This window comes from Pomacea canaliculata, linkage group LG2, assembly GCF_003073045.1.
Source record: "Pomacea canaliculata isolate SZHN2017 linkage group LG2, ASM307304v1, whole genome shotgun sequence".
Classification (NCBI taxonomy): Eukaryota; Metazoa; Mollusca; class Gastropoda; order Architaenioglossa; family Ampullariidae; genus Pomacea; species Pomacea canaliculata.
In genome coordinates, this window is record NC_037591.1 from 10,886,628 (window position 1) to 10,910,642 (window position 24,015).

At 41.6% G+C, this 24,015-nt stretch overlaps 3 protein-coding genes and 1 long non-coding RNA gene across 8 annotated transcripts in view; 1 reads left to right on the top strand and 3 right to left on the bottom strand.

Moving 5' to 3' along the window:
• LOC112556361 (dual 3',5'-cyclic-AMP and -GMP phosphodiesterase 11A-like) overlaps positions 1–24,015 on the top strand; it is a 101,746-nt gene that overhangs the window by 32,981 nt on the left and 44,750 nt on the right. The window lies entirely within an intron of this gene.
• LOC112556366 lies at positions 14,418–16,947 on the bottom strand. The gene is given in 6 exon segments (XM_025225314.1): positions 14,418–14,753; positions 14,755–14,924; positions 15,139–15,201; positions 15,330–15,448; positions 15,735–15,808; positions 16,449–16,947. Coding segments are annotated over 6 exon segments (1,026 nt in total). The 5' UTR covers positions 16,764–16,947; the 3' UTR covers positions 14,418–14,468.
• Positions 18,110–20,314, bottom strand: LOC112556369. The gene is made up of 5 exons (XR_003097711.1): positions 20,024–20,314; positions 19,751–19,817; positions 19,529–19,647; positions 19,157–19,219; positions 18,110–18,587 (listed from the first exon to the last, which is right to left on the bottom strand). It is a non-coding gene; the product is annotated as an uncharacterized LOC112556369 (long non-coding RNA).
• Positions 20,798–23,745, bottom strand: LOC112556365. The gene is made up of 5 exons (XM_025225313.1): positions 23,292–23,745; positions 23,040–23,095; positions 22,304–22,422; positions 21,652–21,714; positions 20,798–21,275 (listed from the first exon to the last, which is right to left on the bottom strand). The coding sequence occupies exons 1-5, from the start codon at positions 23,631–23,633 to the stop codon at positions 20,818–20,820; spliced, it is 1,038 nt and encodes a 345-aa protein (XP_025081098.1). The 5' UTR covers positions 23,634–23,745; the 3' UTR covers positions 20,798–20,817.

The window sequence follows — 24,015 nt, forward strand, 5'->3', positions numbered from 1 at the left end:
TAAAAAAAACCAAAAACAAAACAAAACAAAAAAAACAACAAACAAACAAAAACAAACAAACAAAAAACAAAAAAAACAAAAACAAAAAAAAAAAACAACAAAAAAAAACAAACAAAGCAAGCAGAAAACAAAACAAAACCAAAACAAAAACAAACAAACAAACACAAGCTTGAAATGCGTAACAGGTACTATACATAAACAATAAAACGATTCGTCTGTCTGCAAGTGGTGCTCGAGACGAACACAGACTCCAGACTTTTCTGGTTCACTTCCGTTTCTCCTCTGTAGTTCTCGCCTTTGGAGCAATGGTGGCGCTCCCTTTTGAACTCTTCATTTCAGGAACGATTATATGAAATGAATAATGTATTATGGCTGTCAAGCTTCCCAGACCGGATGTATTTGTCAGATGCCAGGACCGACGCTGATTGGTCAAAGACTTCTGAATGACTGCGATTGGCGAGAGTCCATCTCTAAAAATAGGTGTGACGGGAATGAAGTTCCCCTAGTTCGCATCTCGATGTGGATGCATTCCTGATTATTGGAATTTTTCTTCCGTTTTCATAATAAAATCTTCTGTTAGATTTGATTTATCTTTTAAAATATACCTCCCTACTTTGCCCTCGACATGAACACATTTCGATACTGATTCAACAGAGGACGTTTTGTGATACATAATCCTTCAAAATCTATGATAGGTTAAAAAAAATGTTTGTCCTTGCTTAGTGTTTATGTTTCTCATATGTGGAATTCAACTGATCATCTAAAACGAGAAATAGTCTTTAGCCGAGGTTGGTTAGGAAACAAAGCACGTTAACAAAGTACGTATGCTTAGCAACTGGTTTGGGATCAGAAATAATCTTTCTAATGAAATAGTATTTATATAATTGAACTAAAGATAAAACAAATGACCAAGTAACTTAGCACAATCAGTTATATTTAGTAGCTGTTTGCGATCACTTGGTTGTTATCAAGTTTATATTAATTAACCTCGGTGGGGCTGAAAATAAATTGCATTACCCAAGTCTACCATAATTACACTTTCACTTGACAATTATTTGAGGATCATTCGATCTTTGATAAAAAAAAAATATCGGTTGGAATTATCAGTTACGAATCAGTCGTCATGGAAATAGAGCATTGGACCTTGACATCCACGCCAGTAAACAAAATCTTTTGTGAACCTTGTCGTGACACGCTTGGGGCTCGCAACTTGCTGACGCGACCCTAGGAAAGGAAATCAATTGACATAATATTAACCCATACAGAGCCTGGGTCTGTGTAAGCTCAAAGTGCCGCACACCGACCTGAAAAAAAAAACCCAAAAAACCATTGAATTGAACGACACGGTTGACTGGCTCCCAGCTGTGCGCCAACGGCTAATTCCACTGAGAACTTTCTCCACCACCGGCAGCTGCAGCTGACGAGGGCTGGACTCGATCTGGCGGCCAGCAGGCGATTGAAGTCAAACACGATCGGTGGAAATTTTCAAACTTTTGGGACATGCTGCTCTTTCTTTTTTCCAAGACGTTTTCCACGAACAAGCCAATATCGACCTTCGCCATCCGCTTCGATGTGGTCTGGCGCAGGCAGGAAGTCTCGCGTTAACAATAGTTGAACGTGACAACGCGAGACTTGAGACCCAGAGAAGCAATCTGCGAGTATTTGGCACGATCTGTGCGCTCTTATAGGTGAGTGAGTGAGTGAGTGAGTGAGTGAGTGGGTGAGAGACAGAGAGAGTGTGAGTGTGTGAGTGAAAGAGAGAGAGAGAGAGAGCGGTTCGTTACCACTGAAGCTCACAGGTTTCTACATTGTAAACAGATCGAAAACGCACCAGACTATAACTCCCTCTGTGATAAAAAAAAAAGGGGGGCAAGTAAGTAAAAACTTAGTCCCCTGAGGATCGCTAGTAAAGTACTTAGCTAAAACTGTTCTTAAAATGTCAGCAGGGACAACAAATTGAACTCTTCTCAAAATCCCTCCTACTTTCTTCGATTTTCTGTATTTTTATCCGCTCGGCAACTTGTTAGAAACAGAAGAAGAAGAAGGAGGGAAAGGAGAAGAAAAATATGAAAAAAAGACAGTTTCCTGGTTCGCAGTTCTAATTTCCCCCCTCATTGATTTTTAGGCTGAGTCAGCGTTAAAACTGCGATTACGAAAGACCTGTTACGATATTAAAACTAATTTTTAGGTCATTGATCCATCTCTCGTATTGCAAGTGGTGGGGCGGTTAAATTATTTTAATTTGTCCTTGACAAGGACACTGTGTTGGTGATGAAAGAGAAATGCAGGAGCACAGAAGCTGGACGGAACCTCCTCAGTCCAGGTCTCCAGTCGCACGCATGCGTAGACACGCAGACATATTTTGGTAAATTTGAGAAGTAAAATCAATGATGTTAGTCAATCTGTCTGTTAGTCAAGAATTTATTCCTAGTCAATAGTTTTGTAAGATGAGTCTAAGGGTTTGTTTATAAACAATGTTAATATTGTTAATGAATCTCTCTGTGTGTGAGTGTGTTCATTTATTTGATTGGTGATTTATGACTATTCAAATCGACCCTCTCATATCCAAATTTTGCAGGTGTTCTTCTTTTGTGGAGGTTGAGTTTGATACATGTATTTTTCTTTAAACCATATTTATTTTAAAGTTTATCTTGCCGTTATCACGGATGTGTATAGATGGATTACTGTCTGCCGAGACTAAAGCTTTACCTCCTGCGAAGTTCTCCGCTGCTAGTCTCAGTGAGCCTAAACAAAGAATGTGACTTAACCGGAAGCTTTGTAGTCTCATGCCTCGTTTTAGTAGTTTACTGGAAAAAATCGTCTGCCAGCAGTCCAGTAATACAAGTTCATGCCTTTATAAAATGTGTTTCTGGCTCAACACTAAACAAACAAAAATAAATTTGTCACAGTGACATAATTTAAATGTTGCCATAGAGAGAGAAACAAGTTTATCTCCTCTTAATAGAAACGGTCGGTGTTCTCTTACCCGCTGCCCTTTGATCTGGTCCGCGAGCGCAGTGAACGCAACGCCGAGTGCCTTTCCTACTATGTGTTATACCTATCGTTCTAAAAATAGCTATACTATAGATTTAGGGATCTGATACAATATGGAGCTATTTGCTCGTTATCCACGTTAATAAAGTTGAAATTCAAGTGAAATGTATGAAATTGAAACCTGACTCAAAACTCAATGCAGACTTACTGACCACTGACCCAGGTAGTTGCTAGCGCATGGGACTGCGCATTGCCTGACGCCGAGCCGTATACGAGGGATGTCGGGGTCTTTACATAAGGTAAGACTAGGATTCGGATCACGAAGCACGCCACTGAGCTCTGCCACGACTGCCACTACCAACAGAGGACTGACAGGAGGCCGCCGGTAAGCTTGATAAATCATGGCCGCTCGGTGACGTCACAGGACAGTTTGATGAATAGTGTCTGCTCCGTGACGTCAAGAACACAGGCAGCACGCGCGGTTATTGATGATGAGAGGTGACGTAAGCAGGTGTTTAGAAGAAGGACTGTCGAGGGTTCGCTTTGCTTAGTGTCTCGTACCGTGGTTCTCTCTTAACATCCTTCGTCTCTCTTGACATAGTCAAGGTTGATCACTGTCATCTTTGTCATACACACAAACCCCTTCCGCAAACACGGGTCCGACATGAGGAAACATGAGTGAGTGAAAGAAAGAATAAAGAGAGGAAAGAACAAGAATAACAGAGAAAAAGGATAAAGATGGAATAGGAGAAAGATTGAGCGAAAGAAAAAGAAAATAAAAAAGAAAGAGAGCACCCGCCTTACAGTTTTCTTAAATTTTAACCACTAGTACGAATCGCGTTGCACACGTTACCAAAGAAATATTTGGAATTATAATATTAGCTGTACGTGCTCATTGAATCTCTGTTTCAATCTTCCCTGATAAATCACGTGACCATCTGTTGGATGGGCCAGTCACTGCCTGCAAACGACTGAGTATAAGATCTAGGAGCTTCTCTACTGAAGACATAATGGTCACCATTAACCAGTAACACCAGTAACAACACTCGTGAGATGTACATTTTTATTTTAGTAGATCCATTCAGGTTTATCCAAAGAAGCTGTCCTTTCTTTGTCCGTCAGCCGCACCTGTCTTTCCCTCAAAAAAAGTCAGGGAATCTTGTCAGCTAAATCCGGAAATTAAGTCTCCCTCCCTTCCATCAGGCTGGTTATTTGAATATCACCAAGCGCTTGGCCATGGAAGTGCCGCTTGCGATCCTAACAAAATGTTTTGGCAAGGGGAGGTAACTGGATGGCGTCCTCGTGAATTACCGGCCCACTGCTGACGGCCTTTCAATGGACGTTAGTCCTGAATGATGCACTGGCAAGAGAAAAGTTAGAAGATCTCTAAAAAATAAGGAGGACATGGTGATGGACGGTAGGACATTTTTTTAAGATAAATATTTTTGTTGATGTTTTTAACGTTAGTCTATCCATCAAGAGGTTATCGTGTTATCGCCTTTATCTCCCCTCATTTATTCACTCACAAATTTCAATGCCAATACATCAGCGCATATAAAGTGTGACGGATGAAAAAAGCTAAGCATACAAACAAAAATAAAGACAAGCAAAAATAAAAAGAAAGAGAAAACGTAGAAGCAAACGTATAAATGGGAAAAAAACGATAAAAATTACGAAACAAAAGAGAAGGATTGAGGGAGGAATGAATAGAACGAATGAAGACAAAGAAAACGTTTCAGAAGTGAGAAGATGACCCAAGTTAGAAAAGAATTCAACTCATGAACCAGCGCTAAAACTCGGCTATCTCACACCACAAAACTGCATCAGGGAGCTCGGTGGTACGTGATGGCGAAATCCCGATTTTCCATTCCAGGCAGGAACTGAGGAGAGAAGAAATAAATTCAGCGACCTCACAAGAGCCCTCACTGCCTGCCTCAGCATGGGATCGAAAATTTGTTACCGTCTTCTATTTCAGGAAAATTGGTGGAAGGTGCACCACTGCATGTGTGTGAGTGTGTGTGCTTGCATGCGCACGTGTGTGTTTGTGTGTGTGTGTGTGTGTGGAAAGGGTCAAGCGAGTGCTTACAGTGTCCTGTACTCACACACCCCAACACTTCGCCACATGCGAGGTCAGAGAAAAGGCAGAAGTCATTGAAAGGTTGCCATCTGCAGTTGGCAGGGATGCTCTTCTCATCACCCTTCTCTCCTTCCCTGCCGAGTGCTGCTGCCCACGATTATTTCAACTCCATGTCGTTTAGGTGCGATCTTAAAGTTTAATAAAAAGCACTTGCTTTCTGATTACTACAAGGTACAACTTTCCCCAAAACTCTTCTTTTCTTCAGATGCACTCTTACTGGCATCACAAGGCAAGGACAAAGGTCAAACTCGTGATGTCAAGTTAGTACTCTCTTAATTAACATGCAAAGTTCTTCATTGGCTGAAGCTTTAATTACTTAAACATGCACATAATCATGATGTCTGTGTTGATTATATATTTTTTGTGGATGGTGATGTTTGTCAAGGTGTATCTCGAGAATGGAATAAAGATATTCATCGAGAAGTGTAGGAATATTTTCTTGCACTTTTCATTACTTTCTACACCACTAGTCCTTTAATCTTTAATATCAGCAGTGATGCAAAATGAGTCACGTGGTATCGCTCGTCCTGTCTAGTCGCTGGGGAATATATCTCGTTCTTGGAAATTGGAAAAAAGACACACACACACACACCATTTAATAGGTAAGAGTAAGAAGAACTAAATGATGTTTCAAATAGAAATTTCAAAATAAATAAATCTCTGCATGTCCTTTTCAACAAGAAATGAAGCTATCGTCATTTGTCATTTGATTCTCTCATGACAACAAAGTCGTGTTACACGTAGAAGTGCTTTGAACAATATGGATGTTTATTTATTCATAAACGAAACTGCTACCCACGCCATTGAAAGCGATATAAATAATTCGAGATGAGCAACCTGCTTTAATATGCAGTCATCGCGACATCTTTTTTCCTCTGATCATTAATTTCATAATAAGTGTTCTAATAATACGAGTTCGTGTCCTCAGCATGTCGATGTAAATGCATGTCACCACCATTCTGACCTTTAATATAACCAATACCTAGTCTGCTTTGAGGGCTAATTTCAGCTCATTTAAATAGGAAGGCAACATTGTCTGTCATCTAACGATGTCCAGATCGGCGAAACTAAGTTGTCTCTCACGACTAAGGCTTTGTTCTACAGGGATCATTATCGAAAAAAAAAAGTCCCTGAAAATAAATCCTGATGGCAGGAGCTAGACAAGATTAAAACTTTCTTTGTCTAGTGACTATCCGACAGGATGTCATCAAAGTCCTGTACAACTAAAGCTGCATGGCGACGAGCTTGGCCAGCCATGTAAACAAGTGCGACTACTCCACAGGGAAATAACGCGACCACGTAATTACGTCACGAAATGCGATTACGTGATAATTTTACGTTACGAAGAGCATTTACGGGACATAATTTAATTACTTTTTCTTGACGATAACCTTGGGCTTGGCCTCATTTTTTAAAAAGTTTTCTTAATCATGAGTGTGCATCTCCACCTGTCTCCTAAACACACACAAAGCTCGGTTTATCTTGATCGATGTTGCGTGCCAACCGTCACCCGTTGTTTGGCCTTGTCACACCTGTGTCATGTAAATGTGTTTGACGAAGGTGCCGGGGGCATGCTTGTGTGTCTGCGCCATCTGTGTGCGGTGTAAGGCTACCCGCCAACAGCTTTCGATGAGTCGGTGCGTCCGCACTCCCTAAAGAGTTTTGTGTGTCCTTCCGCTTGTCAGTTCGTGTCTTCGGTGTTGACCTTTGGTCCTAGAGACCACGGTGAGCCCCAGCTTCTATCTCCTTGGGTCTCTAGGACTTGGCTTCTAAATTTATTTAAGACTATACAATGCATCTTTATTAATCCCAGAGGGCATGTACTTAGCTACGCGCCGTCCTCGGTGGACAAATTCAGAAACGAGGGTAAAGACAATATTAAAATGTTAAAAGTACGTATTTGCATTAACGACTACAAGTAATTATTAATTTTGGAGCAATGTGCACTACTCTTGACACCGTATTTAAGTGCTTAAAGAGAGGTAGCGGGTATGATCCCCTTGAACAGGGTGGAGTGGAGTCGAACCGCCGGGTGTAGGGCGTGGAGTTGTGCGCCGTTCACGAGGAGCTTCTAAAAGACCTGGATGTGTAGCGAGAGAGGGAGGGACAACTTAATTTTCTTTTTCCATTGTGTCGTCACGTATCACCCGAGCAACGCAAATAATTTCAAAGTCACATGTGCATTAATATCATAACCTGAATTGGGGAAGCAGACAGCTGAGTAGTTACATCATCACCGTCTACATCCGGGTCCTCCTCCCTCACCCAACTTCTCAGTGGTCCCAGCTGACGGGAACGGGTACAGCGCACCCTACATTCCCGATGACCTTTCACCATTTTGCTGACAGGACAGTGCATTAAATAACCGTTACCATGGAAACCTCCCAAAGTACTAGATTGTAGTCATGATGACCGACAACAGCGATAATATTGATAATAGTCAGGATCTAATAACTAGCGATGTAGGATGGTACATAAACCTTAAAAAAAGACATTAGGTACCTAAAAAAAAAACCCACAAAAAAGAGAATTATGGGAGAAAATAGCATTATATACCGTACGAATCATTGCTAATCGTTAAAAAAATTGTTACGGACGGACACACACACACGCACATACATATCAGCGTTGACGACAATCATTTCACCGGTTGTTTAAACCAAAAATAAAATCGCAGTACTTTCTCTGGCCTTTCATTATTTCGAAGCAAGTGCGACCTCAGAAGAAAATTATCCAAGAACTGAGTCAAAAACACTTCTAATAATGCTAAGACAGTTTTTACTCTTCTTCCCCTTCAATAACTATTCTGTGATCCAAAATGAGCGAGCAAATCACAGAAGATTCACTAGTAGACCGCCGCAGGAAAAGAACTCAATAGGGATTTTAATTTTTTTTCCTTTTTTTTTTCCCTTTTTTTTAAGGCAAACCATTGGATCTTCATTCACTGAAAACACCCTTTCACCTTCGTGGTGCTATCACGTCTGCCGAGCAGACGACCGCGCCATTTCCCAGAGAAAATGTCAGGAGAGAACTGTCTCCTGGTCCCTACAGTCCTTCTGTTAACCGTGACGCCTGTAAAGTGGGAACTGGACTTGATGGATGTCTGAATGCGCGTGTCTCTCTCTCTCTTCTATGGTTTCTTTCTTGAAAACCTGACGAGGGTTCTTACCGTTTCAGCGCCGAGAACGTCTAATAGCTTTTATATAAAGGTAATTTTCTGTCAGCACTTGAATGTACTGCTGACTGGAATGGTGTGGAGAAGGAAAGGTGAAAAAAATCGATCCTTAAAGAGTACGATATAAGTTTCTTTCTTATGCACTTAAAAGACTGTATTTTAAGATATACTTGTTGTTAAAATACCACTGATAGATTTTGTTTGTCTGTCTGTCTGTCTGTCTGTCTGTCTGTCTGTCTGTCTGTCTGTCTGTCTGTCTGTCTGTCTGTCTGTCTGTCTGTCTGTCTGTCTGTCTGTCTGTCTGTCTGTCTGTCTGTCTGGTTCGTCATTCACCAGCTTATCCGACACTACTCTCTAAAGACATCAAGCAAGCTCATATTTCCAGAAACAGTTGGCGATAGAGTTGGTCATTCGTGACCTTTGATGTCTCTCTACATTCCAATCACATGTCGAAATTTAAAGCTGTTTTCTCAGACCAGGTCTTGTACAGCTAAGACCTTTAGACTCCTATCACCGGTTTCTCCCATGGACAATTCATCTTTGCTGCCTTGTAGCCAGCGGCAGGACCACTCCTACGCTTGAGCCTCGTCTTTGTAGTTCTAAACCAGTCTGTGGTCATGTCTATTGCAATGATCTTTTTTATTCATTTTATTGTTTGTCTTCTCCACATGCAACTTTATTTATAGTAGGGGGCTGATAATTTGACATTTTAATTCATACATTTTCTCGACGAGGCTACCATCTGCCTGCTATATATGCTAACTGCGTCATATCGCAACAGATCTTATGCAACCACGTGGTGGGGTTCAGCTGAGTTAACTTTGTGTCTTCAATGTGTCAAAAAAATTTGATTTAGAGCCAGACAGCTCGGAAGCAGTTCATTTACATGGAGTAGAATTCAGCCTCAATGAACTCCTTGTGTCATTTTTTATTGGCCAACAAGAGGTTGAACGATACGATAGATGTGGCGATACTAGGAGGACACAAAGATTCCAGTCCAACGGTCTCTGCAGTCCAAAGGAGACATTTTGACCCCGGAATCTGGGGTTATCATGAGGCTCCTCGACTACCTTTGGCTCTGCTTTTGGTCAGGTTCATAGGGATGACAAAAAAGTTCTTTCATTTGTAATTGATACACTTTTTCTCTCTCTCTCTCGTTTTTCATTATAGGGAGTAAATGTCTTCTCATGTTTTTTCAGCTATCTACATATTGAATCATCGACATGCGATAGTCGCTTATATTGTCTGCGTAATCGGAAACAACTCTGGGAAATTTGTTTTGGTATGTGCAGTGGGAATAATGAAATTGAAGCTTTCTAACAAGATCGCAAACTTTTGACCCTTCGTTTTGCGCAATGTGATTAGGCAAGAGTAACTCTGAGTCAAATTGTTTGGGAACACAGCCAACAAGTTTCCAGACAACACAAAAGTATATAAGTTATTTTGACAGATAAATGGGACAATAGAGAGAGATGGTCAGGTGGACATGCAAAAAAAAAATTGAATGTACGTATCCGTTTATTTAGACCTTTATAAAGCAACATCAGTTTAAAAATTTCTTAATTAAATTTAATTAAGTAATTGATTTAATGCTCCCCCTTTTTTTTAACCACAAGAGAGTTCAGAGTTCAATAAATTTTCAACTTCGTTTTAATAATGCTATAAATTTGTTTTTGAATCTCAGACGACAGCTTCCAAGATCAGTCTTCCGGTCAAATCTCGTTAAAATAAGTTTGAACCTCGAGTCGTTAATATATATGAAAAAAAAAAACACAGGTAAAACTGCGGTTCTTATTCTGGCCTCGCTATCAGACAAATACTGCCCCGGAGGAGAGGAGAGATAGTGGGGATGGAGGAAGAAGGGAAGGAGGGATCTATCGTTGACGTTGCAGACGACAAATACCTTGAGAGCGGAACTGTGGGTGATTTTCACCTGACCTTTCCCTACATCCCTGTCTGATGAAGTCAATTACAAGTCTCTAGCCTCATCTGCCTCGATAACGGCCCTTTGATGGCGAATAACGCCCCTTTGCCCTCTGCTGACGTAGCTCGGCTGGCCTCCCTTGCCTGACTCCTGACACATAAAAGTGTGGTGTCCGTGAAGCTATGAGACAGAAATGCACCCGGATTATACTAATAAACTTTTTCACCTTGTTTGCCGCTCCGGGAACTGTCTCTACATTCAGAGATGGACGTCACGTGACAGGAGGTTTTGTGTTTAACAGGAAACACAAAATTATGGAAAATACAGTCTTTATAAGCACGCTGAAACACTGGGACTTTTTTGCCAAGAAATATTAGGTGCCGGCTTCCTGTTTTGAATACTAAATCAAAGTTATTTTGAAAAAAAATGTCTTTCTGTTTTATATATTTACAGGAACTCTTTTCATTGTTTCACGAGAATACATTTTTCCCAGCAGACTGAATGGTAGACAGACCGTGTTTGTCAGTCGTAATGTAATACAACATTGTTGACAGATAACGATTCTTTATTTAACAGCCTGACCTTTTTCGAAACATAAAACTTTGCCCACATTGTCAATAGTGTGGCTGGTGGTGGATCAGTTGGTTGTGTTCAGATGCGAAGGCGTTATCACTGCCAAAGAATAAAACAAGATGGAGATTTAGTGATTGAAATTAAATCTGTTTGCAGCAGCTTAGTTTTCTGTGAGTTGATATGTTCACTTTACTTTAACAAGACAGTCCGTATCTATTAGAATATAAACTTTAAATGGTCGAGAAAAAAATCACAGCCAGTGAAACTAATTAAAATTGCAAGATGATGCTATGAGTGGGAAAGAGAAAGAAGGGATGGGCGAGACAGAGAGCAAGCAACCGAGAGACAGAGAGAAAATGAGAACCGGAGTGAAGAAAGTTCTGCCCCATCCGTTGTTTGATTCCAGACAGTAAAAATATTCCCTGGGATTCAGCCTTTCGCGACAATAGACACGTTAAATCTATCGAACCATTGCATTTTTTTTCTCTTCTTTTTCTTCTTTTCGTCACCCCCAGCCGCACAGCCTGCCCCCAGTAAGTGGCAATACAAAAATGCTGAGGAAAAGTAAACAAGACGAGAGTGGTCGGAAATCAGTTGCTGCGCAGTTCGGTTTGTGGGACGAGTATGGATTTTTGTTTACTGCAGTGCGCATGCCCAGATATGCAAAAATCGACGAAGAGTATTTGCTGACAACACTTCCTCGGCACCCGAGCAAAGCGAGAAAAAGTGCGGGGGCAGGTGACGGCAAACAACGGAGTGCAACGAGGAGGAGAAGTGTGGGTGGGGTTGGTGGGGCGGAGTGGAAGGTCCCATGCCTGGGGTCGTTTCTTTGGCCCCTGTGAGGGCGGGGGAATCAAAGACCGAGGAAAGAAAGAGGAGGTGGAAAGAACCAATATTTACATGCATTAATCTCCAAGGGAAACAGAAATCCAAGAGCTATCGGCAAATATTGTCACTTCGTTAAGTACAGGTTACGAGTTCGCGCGGCTGGAAGTTCGATGGCGCGAGAGGACTTAATTAATAACGTCCTCCAACACATTTTACTTTCGGTAAGAGTGACGGATAAATGTTGAGGCCTTCCTAGCAACACGTGACGGGCAAAAAAAGAAAAAAAGATGTGAACAGCTTGGCGACCAGTCCCCTAAACTACTGTGGGAATTTAGCTGACCCTTAAATTGCGCCGGCAACAAGAATTCGGGCCTGTGTACTTGTGTGGTCTTCGCTACCATCTGAGTCCAGAAGAGGGGATTGTAAGGCTACGACCCCACACAACACCAGACGCAGCCATTCGGGTAGCAACGGGGTCGCTCGCCACACTTCGAGAAACAATCTCTTTATCGGCTGTTAGCGGGGTCAAGTTATCAGTGACGTCACACAGTCGTTCGCCACGTTTGGAATACAAAGTGAGGCTTGTGGCCTTGACCTCGCCACTGCTCCCCCGGGTGTGGGTGTCACAGCACGCAACAGGTTGCAATTTGCAAACCGTCCGTCGAAGCCTCAGGCTGCCGTCTGTGTGTGAGTTATCTCCGTGCGTGCGTTGGTGGCCAGGATGGGGGACTTGGGGGCGGGGAGTTCGGATACCTGAGCCACCTTATCATATTTTTTGTAGCATGTTCTCATTTGGCTTTGACAACAGGGTGTTATCTGGGATCAGGGGAGGCTGTAGACTCGTGGCGGAGAAAAAATTGTCAATGTCAATAGAACCGAGTGGCGGCCCGTGATGTTTTCATTACGACAGAACGTTATAATAATACATACAGCTTACTGCACCGACTCTAGCGATATAAGTAAACACAGCGGACTCATTAACGAGAAACATAATGTCAGCCACATTGCCGTCAGCTGTGTCGTTATTTTCTCTTTCTCTTTTTTGTATTCAATATATATTGGCGTGGCGCTCTCCCCCTGGCGGCCATGTACAGGTGCACAGTACAGTAGGTGTACATCAGGAAGGCCGCCCTTGTTGTGATGGACAACCTTGCTGACGAGAATGTCGCGAGGTCAGAATTATGAGTGTATTTTGGTTGCGTACTCTTGTAACATTATGGTGTATTCGTGGTATTCATTTTCACCGTGGACGATGACTAAGACGAGGAGCTTGTCCCATGTTCAGATTGAGATCAAGGAGAGATGGGAGGGAACTGTGAGTTGAGCAATGAACATCCTCCTGTGTTTATATATGACAAAGGGCAGAGAACTGTCTCTGGCTCTAGGCTTCTGTAGAACTAAGTCTTCAGACAGCTTTCTCGCCTCCGACTGCAGTGATTCAATCAACTACTGATCAAAGTTGATGGATTTATAAATGATCACATGACAACAGACAAACTATGCGTGTCTACTTCCCGAACGCACCTAGACACACACAGGCACACACTCATACATATAGTCACACGCTCAATATCACTTAACTCTAAAGAGAGTATATCTGCGTAGGGATTAACTATCATTTACTTAAAGGTCTGCATCAAACAGGATCGTATAAAACCCTGTTTTCACGGTGCTATACACACACTGAAGTATCACCGGCATCATATTTTTGAAAGCAAGGGATTTCACGGTGGGAAGAATCACTGACTAGAGAAAATTTATCAGTCTTGTCAGGCTTGTAGTCCTTTCCACACCTATGCTTCTTTGTCGGGTGGGTCCATGCCTACCAAGATACTGATCATCCAAAAGGACGGGATATTCTTCACCCACCAACACCTCAACGGACACTGATGACATTGTAATACATTCCAATGCTCGTTAGCTTACTACATCACCCTCCTAGTCCCTAGCAGCAATGCTATGTCCTGAGTCCAGGATTCTAGCACGAAGCAATGGGAGCAAAGGAAAGACTGTTCCACAGTTTCCCCATCCTGACCCCCTCCCTGCATGGTATTATCGTCTCCTGAGAATTCATTTCATTAACTGAAATGGAGCCCCCTGCCCTGCCCATTGCCCGTTCTTGCCGTCATCCTGTCCACAGAGGCTGGGACTGGAGGGTGGGATGGGGCACCAGGCTGTTAGGCAAAATAAAGATAGACTGAGAGGCTTGACCGAGCAGCGGATCTGTTATTTAGATGAAGGTTGTAGTCGCCCTCCCTCGTCCCTTTTTGGTGGATTCATCTGATTGTGTCTCTGATGATGTCGTTTCTCTCTGCCTGCGTCCCACTAACACTTTCTTCGATTGCTGTGGCCTCAGTCATCTTCTGCAGTATCCGCCCTCTTGTAATTCGTGCGCGAAAATATGCGCAGAAAACCAAGTGGTTAAGTACTTCCGGTTAAGAAAAACATTGTTAGCATGGCTGAGGCACCAATGTCGGACACGTCTTCTGTGTCCTGTCGAAGTTTTGCAAAGTGTTCCGAGTATTTCGTCCAGGGAATTGAAGAATCTAGTTCCGGCACGTGCAGAGGTGGTTAAGACACTCGCTTATTACTACAGTAGAGAGAGAGAGGTTCAGATCTCATCTCGGGACATCGTAGGGCCGGTCGTTGTGGGTTTTCTCCGGATACTCAGGTTTCCTCCCCACTCCTTCTCTCCTCATAGTGCCAAATCACCTCTTGGTGGAAGCACTTTCCCGCCAAAGGAAACAACCAACTAAACAACCCAATGAAAATACTGCTAGTAAAAATGTGTTGTATGGATTTATATTTTAGATCAGCTTTCTGACAACAACTTGTATTCATTTAGAGCAAACAGCACACAAAACGAGTTTGCCTCCAGTGTAAGGAGGACATGCTAGACTACCACACTCATAAACTGTGTAATAAAGTCTGGCGCCATCGCTGTTTGCCTGGGAATCAGGAAGGTACCTTCGACTGGCGTCCACACAGATATACTCCATGTTGGCCAAGGAGCCATGCTCATTGGCCATGAGGTACCCAGAGTACTCCAGAGTCCACCCAGGGTAACAGGAACTTCTAGCCGGTATGACTACAGAAGAGGCCCGCGGTATACGACACAGCGCAGGTAGGAGTAGTGTTACACTCCTGGTCGGAACAAGTTTCATACTCCGCGCCAAATACCTTCGCAAATCCGTTATTAAGAAGCGTATGGATGCCGAAAGAAGGCTCAGGTGGCAAACACAAGTAATTCGAAGCTGCCCCTGAATCTCCGTACCACGATCCCCCGACGTATCCTTTAGTAAAAAAAAAGAGAATCATATGGAAGTATTTGGATGCGCATGTGATTACATACAAGGAAACTTTATGTTTTAAAACAAGCTTCTCACAATAAAACCATATTGTGTGTGTGTGTAGGAGACAACACCTTAGCCAAACAAAACAAAACAAAACAAAAAAAAAAAAAAAAAAAGAAGTGTAAACATAAAGCTGCGAAAAAAAATGAAGCACCTGAGTAAACCGTTTCAGCGTGGATTGGGCAATCATCGTGACCCCAGCGGACGTACACCGTACCTGTGTGAAAAAGTTGATACTTCAAAGACATATAATACTTCATGGATACATTGTATTGTTCCACTAAAAATGATATGACATAGAAATAATGTTAATGTTTACAAAGTTCGGCTGTACTTCGTTCTCACCTGTCATCTGCTCTTGTATGACGTCAGCATTCTTCAAGGCCTGGATGTTGGCCTCCGCCAGGGTCAGTCGTTGTGTCACCTGAGCCACGACAGGCTCCCACGTGTCTGCGTCGTCTGACCTTCGAATATAAAAATAGTTGTTTACATCGTGCAAAAATATTGACTAAAATTGCTGTGGTTGTTTATTTCATTCAAACATGCTTTCACAGAGCGGTGATTTTGCACCTAAGGAAGGTAGGGTGAAATTCAAAGGGGAGAAACAGATCCCCAACTTCCTCACCCCGACGGTCAAAGACAGAAACGTGTAACTTGATAAAATGCAATCTGAGCTTAAGATCCTTGCAATCCTTTCAGTCGTGTAGTACCAACACTTGTTTTAATCCCGTAGTATTCTAATGACCTTACCTTTTCTCCAAGCGTTGAGACTCCTGTCGTCCAGCTGTTGTTTTGTTTACTATCTGATTTGATGCTTTAGTATCCTGAAAGGTATGTATGACCCAGAAACAAACGTTTACATAAAATGTTCGCTCACTCTCTCTCTCACACTCACTTACACACACAGGAAGGCGAATAGGGAATTAGTAAGTAGAAAAAAGAGTGGTGGGGTGTTGGTGGACCAGCATTCTGTGGACTGTTGTCAGGAGTAATGCTCAAGGAAGAAATGTGTTTTCAGTCCACATTTAAAAGATTCAATGGGGGATAAGTGGGGGATATGATAGGGGGAGAGTTCCATTGTTTCGCTGCACAGTTACTAAAAATAATGTGACCATATGTTGTTGTGCTGGTGACAGGATACGGTCGTCAGGCGAAGAGCGAAGTTGTCCGATAAAGGGTAAGAGAAGTTCAGAGAAATAGTCAGGGCAGGAGCCTACCAAGAAATTCAAAGCAGAACAGATAGTTGCTCAATGGATAGCTAGTGCAAAAAAATGAGACATGCAGCAAAGGCAGAGAGATGGATGAAGAGAATAAGAGAAAAATGAGAGAAAAAAAAAAAACAGAGACAGAGAAATCCTACAGACGTATGTTTTCCTATATGCATATTATGAACTGTCGGTTTGCGATTATTTATTCCTTGATAAGTCATTAGTTGACGTTCACGACAATTAAGAGAACTTTTACCTTTTCCTCGGGTTCCTCGAGTCCCGTTTTAAGCTTGATCTTGTTGTCTTCTTGATCTTGTCTGATTTCTCTTTTCTCCACTACGTGAAGCCTATTTTCCATTAATTCAAGTCTTTTTTCCAGTTTCTCTAATAAGTCCAATTTTTTCACCATACTCTCCGCTAAATCAAGTCTTCTTTCCAATTTTTCTACTAAGGGAATTTTCTGTTCAAATGTTTCCACTAACTCAAGTTTCCTTTCCATTGTCTGCACCAGTTCAAGTCTCTTGTCCAGTGTCTTGGTCAGCTCTGTCAGCTGCCTGATGGACGTGGCCATCAGTTCCAGACTGTAGCCTTGCTGCTGCCCGTTGCTGCTGTCAACAGACTTTTGTAGCAGAAGGCAAGTGGCAGTGAGTGAGCCACAAAGACTAGTGTCCACCACATGTTGAGGTCAAACCAAAGAAGGACGTCTGAGTGTTAGAGAATCTAGCCTTGGTTCTGGCTTTAAACCTCTCGTTGTGTTTGAATTTCGGTTCTTGTTCTTCTTTTTATTTGTTAAATATATCTAGTGAGATAAGACAATAGGCGAGGCTGTTGACAAATGTATTAGGACATCTTCCACGTGCCTGTTTCTCATATTCTTCTGTAGACCTCTTCCCTTTTCTTTTACATTTATTAATTATAATTTATTTTTTACCCTTTGTGGGACACTGTTTCTTGAAAAGCGAAAACTTCTGTTGTATTAAAGCCGACAGTGCTAAAGCATCAGAGGAGATTCCTGTGGTTTTTTTTATTACTTAGAATACAACAGTAGCTGCAACGACAGGACAAATATTTCCAGAAGTCAAAAGGACATCTTCGGATAATGTCAGGAACTGTGGTCTGTTTTCGCCTCCAATCGTGACTTTATCTGATATTTCTGTAAACAACCGGCAATGGGGAGCGGAGGTCTGAGAAAACGACACACGTGTATTATGTAATATAAAATCAAAATGTTCAGCATGTCCTCAAAGATATGACTATATATAATAAAAGCAACATTTGGCTTTGCGAAAATTTTGCTTTTTCACTTGATGTTCTCAAGTATATGTCAAGGACTTGATTAAACGTAGGTTTTTTTTCTCACAGAGAAAATATATCGAAGAAAACCAGACAGATAGCAGAAACATGCTTCCAGATGTTTTGTTCGAAAGTCCGTTTAACAGGCATACAATTTTTTTTTATCATGGATAAGTGGAAATCAGTGTTGAACTGCGACTTGTGTTTGAATACGTTTTGTGAACTAAGTATTAGAAATTTAAATCATCTTTTAGACTACTGCTTGAAATAGTAAAGCGGTATTTAGTATTTTGCAAGTTGAAGAATCCGAAACTTTGGTAGTGTTAAGAAGTCAGGGTCAGGGGCTTAAAATTGTTTTGATGCTCGAGTACCTTATATATCTGATTTATAGATGGACATAGTAAATAGACAGATAAATTAGAGGTCATTGCATAGTACTTGCAGATGGCGGTTCAAAGGTTCTAATGTGCAAACCAAAACAACTACTATGGTTTGTTTTAACTTGTTAGCTGCCTTAATGTTCGAATGACTGAGACTAACGAGTGGTATTGACACCTAAAGGCAAAGTTGATTACATCCACCCATCAGTTGATTATAGCAGACACAAAATGAAGCTCACTAATATTACTCATCCAGTTGTCATTTATTTCGAGCAAACAGCACAGGAGACGACTTTATCGACGATGTAGGGAGGACAGGGCAGACTGCCGCACTGATATAGTTGTGTAGTGAAGCAGAGCACCGTTGTCGTTGGCCTTACTGCTAAGGATGTACCCGAGACTTGAATCGACACAGATGAACTCCATACTAGCCGCGTAGCTAAAATGATTGGTCATGAGGTACCCGGAGTACTCGAGAGTCCACCCCGGGTAGCAGGTGTCCCTGGCTGGGAGCATGACGGAGGACTCGCGCGAGATGTGACACACGGGCGCAGCTGGGCGACAGGTCGCACTCCGGCTCATCGCAAGTTTCGTACTCCGCGCCGTAAAGTAGAGCGTGTCCGTATCTAGGAAGGGTGTGATTGGTGAAGGTGGGGTCGGTGGCAGACACAGGTAATTCACTGCTGCACCTGTGTGTCCGTACCAGGATCCGCCGACGTAGCCTAAAAGTTTAAAGAACCCGCATGAAAACAGTGAAATATTCCTAGTAATCTTTTAATACATTTTTACGATAATAAGAACGTGATATTATACCACGAGTCAGAGAAAATTTCATGCTAGCTGTATGGACATTTCTTTAGATATTAACTATGGCAGAAAATTTCGTAACGTAAAGTGTTTAGATATGCAAACGGATTATGCTGTGTGTCTGTGTTTTCTCGAGCGTGCGTGTCTTCCTGAATGTGTACATCCGTGTGTGCTACATAAAGTACGTATTATACATAATATATAATCTAAAATACGTACTTAAAATAATTAAATATTTAGTGAGTGCGTATATATATATATATATCAATTCTTTTTTCAATATAATTATGCATGAAAAAGACTAAAGAATATTTTGGGCTATTAAAAATGTCTTAAGGTGGTTAACCTGACCTGGCTGCGTTTTGTTATTTCTATCTGCAAGAAACAAGATACAAAATTAACATTAAATATTTATGATGTCTTAGTTTCTCTGTAAACTCAGGTATTTGAAAGTATATATAGTTTGTACAAAACACTTTTGTACCTGAGTAGACTAGATCGGCTGAGGTAGGACACGCACTTTGACCCCAACGCACGTACACCGTACCTGTGTACAATAGTAAGGTGAGGAAGAGAGTAAAAAAGTCAAACATGGCAACTGATTTTTTTTTATTTCAATAGATGTTTTAGTCTCTCTATCTTTTGCCTTTAATCGAAATCACCAGACACAAACAAAATGAGACAAAAGAATTAAACAAAAATCGAAGACGACAGAACGAATAAATGACCGAGCAATCGCACAAACTACAAAAAAAAAAAAGAAAAAAAAAAGAAAAAAAATTAGAAATGAATAGAAAGAATGAAGGAAAGAGAAGAAGAGCAGAGACTCGTTTTTGTAAACTGAAGTCCTTCTCACCTCTCGCCTGTTGTTCAGCGATGTCGGCATTCTTCAAGGCCTGGATGTTGGCCTCCGCCAGGTTCAGTCGTTGTGTCACCTGAGCCACGACAGGCTCCCAGCTGGCGGTGTCGTCTGATCTTAAATGAAAATTGTCAGAGGATGTCACTGTACACACTTTTGTTTTTCATATTCATATTTCATTTTTTAATATAAAACTAAAAAAAAGCGTTGTAATCTTACCTTTTTTTAAGGTGGGATTCTGATAATCCATCTATCGCCTGGTCACTACTGGATCTACTCTGGGTTCCTGGAAATTTTTTAAAGGTTAATTACATGTCCAGGATATTGGCATTGCACGCAGTTCTTCCTCCCTCAACTCTTTTTGTGTCTTTCTGTCCTCTGTTTGTCTCTTTGTCTTTTACACGGTCTCCCTCTGCGCTTGCACACAGTTTGTATATACGAACAGTCAATTGAGAAACCTTTGACCTACAGCCTACGAGCCATTTTACAAACCTGTTCTTTACGGATGCATTCTTCAAGAGATGATTTTAGTTGCTGGTTGATCTTTTCTTGATCTTCAAATTTCTTTTCAAAGCTATCCAGTCTCTTGTCCAGTTTTTCAACTAGTTCTCTCAGCTCCCTGAGACTGTCGCCTTGCTGTTGTCCCTTGCTGATGTCAACAGACTCTTTCCGGCAGAAAACATGTGGCAGTGTGTGTGCCACAAACACCAGGGACCACCACAACTTGTTCATCGTGATGTTATCGAGGACACACCATACAGCAATGACTCCGAGTTTGAGGTCAAGAATATATTCTTTGTATACTTGGACATTGAAGTGTTATGAGATAAGACGACAACAGCGGCTGTCTTGGGAAAAGTGCCATGTGGCCTGATATACTCTAAAAATACTTTTTTGAACATACGGGTATTGTCGAGTGTCAGACATTTGTCTGTGTCTGCATTTTTCCACGAACTCGTATTACTGGACTGCTGGCAGACGATTTTTTCCAGTTAACTACTGACACGAGTCAGGTGTATACAACGATTCATCCCTTCTTAACTTATCACAATAACCACCAATCTTCTACATAACCAGTTGTAAAATGGGTGAAATCTGTTCACTGTTGTGTTTGTACCGCAGAGTGTACACTGATAAGCAATGGTGGACAAATGTGCCATGTCTGATGTGTGATCATGAATGCATGCTCACGTATAAATGTGTGTGCGTGTTTGTGTAAGCGAGAGAGACTATGCTCACACAGCAGCTCACCGACATAAAGTATACTCGTGTTTCTCAATCGTTTATTATCTAGAACAAACGGCACACACAGCAACTTTCTCGTTAATGTAGGGAGGACAGGGCAGACTGCCGCACTCGTAGATGGTGTAATAAAGTACGGCGCCATTGTCGTCAGCCTTGGTGCCAGGGACAGAGCCGAGACTGGAGTCCACACAGATGTACTCCGTGCCGGCAGGTTGATTATAATAGGTGGTCATAAGGTACCCAGAGTACTCGAGGGTCCACCCCGAGTAACAGGTATTCCTGCCCGGGAGCATCATGGAAGACTCTCGCCACATGTGACACACGGCGCAGGTGGGGTTCAAGTCGCACTCGGGCTCATCACAAGTTTCGTACTCCGCGCCGTAGAGTAGAGCGTGTGGGTATCTAGGGACGGTGTGATTGGTGAAAGTGGGGTCAGGTGGTAAACACAGGTAATTCGATGCCCCCCCTGAATGTCCATACCAGGACCCGCCGACATAACCTTCAGATTAAAAACACAAAACTTCATTCATGTAAGGTGGAAATAATAAAGAGAATAAAATAAATGCTATTTACTCTTGAAAAAGTACAGTACACAGCAACAATTCAACATAGGACTGATATAAGCGCTATTCACAATGGCTAAGATGTGAAATATATTAAAAGTAAATTTTGTAGGTGAATAATTATGATTGTCACGTTTTAAAGACATCCAGTATATTTCTGATATAAAAGGGACATGGCTGCTCATAAACATCTTTAGAAATTTTTTCTCTTAAAGTTGTCATATTTAAAAAAAATTCCTCAGTCGTTATTTACTTGATCCTTGTAATACGAAATATCGTAGATATATAAGATTTCCATACAAACCCTCCTACCTGAGTAGACTGTTGTTGCTGAGCTGGGACATTGGCTGCTCCCCCAGCGAGTGTACACCGAACCTAAGAAAATATCGCGAATTAGTTTATCGAAAACAAATGGTTTCCTTGCTCTCAGTGCGACAACCCTTCCATTCATTCCGTTCTTTTGTTCTCTTTATTCCTTCTTTTTTTTCCTTTTGAAAGAGATCTGACCCAATTGGATCCTACCGTCGCTCCATCTCCAGCCATTTTTTCTACTTTTGTAAAGTGAATTACTGATGCTATGTCCACAAAGCTGACCGAGATCCGGTTTCTTGTGCTGATTTCTGATTATTTGTGTGTGTGTGTGTGCTCACTGGGTTGGACAGAGCTTTCCCTGGTAAACCAGTTTCTCTTGCCCTAAATATCTGTCGTGTTTTTATCTTCCTTCAACGCCTCAATTATTTTTCCTTCAGCATTCGATATTTTTTTTAAATTTCGCTTTAGCTTAATTTTATTTAATTCATTTTTTCGTTTTCTTTTATCTACACAGAGGTGTGTGTCTTTTGGTTTGTTGTTTGTATGTTGTTTGTTTGGCTTTTTTTAGAAGGTGGCCTTGCCACATCTACCCACACTTTCATCTCTAGCCCATGCCATTCTCCCAGTCTGTATTGTATTCGTTCCTTCTCACCTCTCGCCTGCTGCTCTGCGGTGGCCAAGTTCCTCAAGGCCTGGATGTTGGCCTCCGCCAGGTTCAGTCGTTGTGTCACCTGAGCCACCACAGGCTCCCAGGTACCCGCATCGTCAGATCTACAAATTACAGAGGTTGTTGCTGTACTCAACGGTCATGCTTTAGTTACACATTGTTTTAATATATATGAATAGCACTGGTACCTGTCATCACTCGTGTCCATGTTTCCCGCGACATTTCCAACTATCATTTGTTGCCAACTTTTAATCTACAACTCAGGTTGAGCCAAGAGTCCATTTGGTGATTGAATTCACTGGAATATCTTCTGTTAAACTATCGGACTGTTAAGCTTGTTGTACTCTTGATCTTCCTTCTTGTTGAGGCTAAACCTTGTCTAATTACGACTGTTTTAAAATTTGCTCTGCATAGTCTTTTTTTTTTTCATTTGGAGACAGCGGAAGCTTTTATATAAATTAATAAATATTATATAAATTAATAAATATTACAATAAACGTGTTTCTGCAAAAATGCATCGACCAGATTATGTAAACGACCTTCCCGTGGTTTAAAAGAGCATTTCAGCTCGGACGGTGTATTTTTCATAATTAGAAACCTACCTTCCGCTCTCTATCTCCCTCTCTCACACACACACAAGCAAGCACACAAATATATGCAGAGAGATCGCCACACTCTACATATGATTTAATGTATTTATTGAAGATTAATAATGACTTACCTTTTCTCCACGTATCCAGACTCCGAGTGTTTACCTGTGGTCCCGTCTTCGACCGCCTGAAAGGCATTTTATACTTGTTTATATTTGTGTACTAGGCGCTGAGAGGAAGAGGGAATACTGCTGCCCTTTTTCACTTTTTTTTCTTGCTTATTTTATCTCGTTCACTCTTTGTTTATATTTCTATATCACAACATACTCCTACACACAAATACTCGCAAAAACAATTTTAGTTTCGGGCAATGAGATACGAACCTTCAGTATTGTTTCAAGAGACGATTTTAGCTGCTGGTTAATCTTATCTTGTTCGTTAAATCGTTTCTCTATCAGTTCTAATTTTTCTTCCATTTTCTGCACTAGTTCAAATCTTTTTTCAAATTTATCGAATAGCTCTAGTCTCTTGTCCATGTTCTCCACTAACTCCAGTCTCTTTTCAAGTTTCTCACTAAGTTCTGCCAGCTGCCTGATTGACGCGGCCATCAGTTCAAGACCAGAGGTTTGTTGATCTCCTTTACTCGTGTCAACAGATTCTTGCACGCAGAATACACGTGGCAGCATATTAGCCACCAAGATGAGCGACCACCACAACATGTTCATCACGAGGACTGCGGCGAGAAAGACGATATTCTGAGCGTCAGACAGTAGTGACTCTCCGTCTCTCCAAGCATTAAAAATAATCACTTCAGATAAACACTATTTCTTGTTTTACTTTTTGAAGAGGAATACCTCTCCAGATGCAGCAGACTACTGGAAGGTCAAAGTGCTGTGAGATAAGACAAGGGTCACTGCTGATTGCTGTGGTGGGAAGGGTCACCTGCCTTACCACGCCCCGAAATCTCTCTTTTTTTTCAAAAAAAAAAAAAAGAGAAATGGTTGCCAAGGTCTCAGATTGCTTTGCATTCAGATGCATTAATTTTTTGCAGGAACATGTTGACAAACACTTTGTGTGTGAACATTGTAAAACTTGTCACGTGAAAAG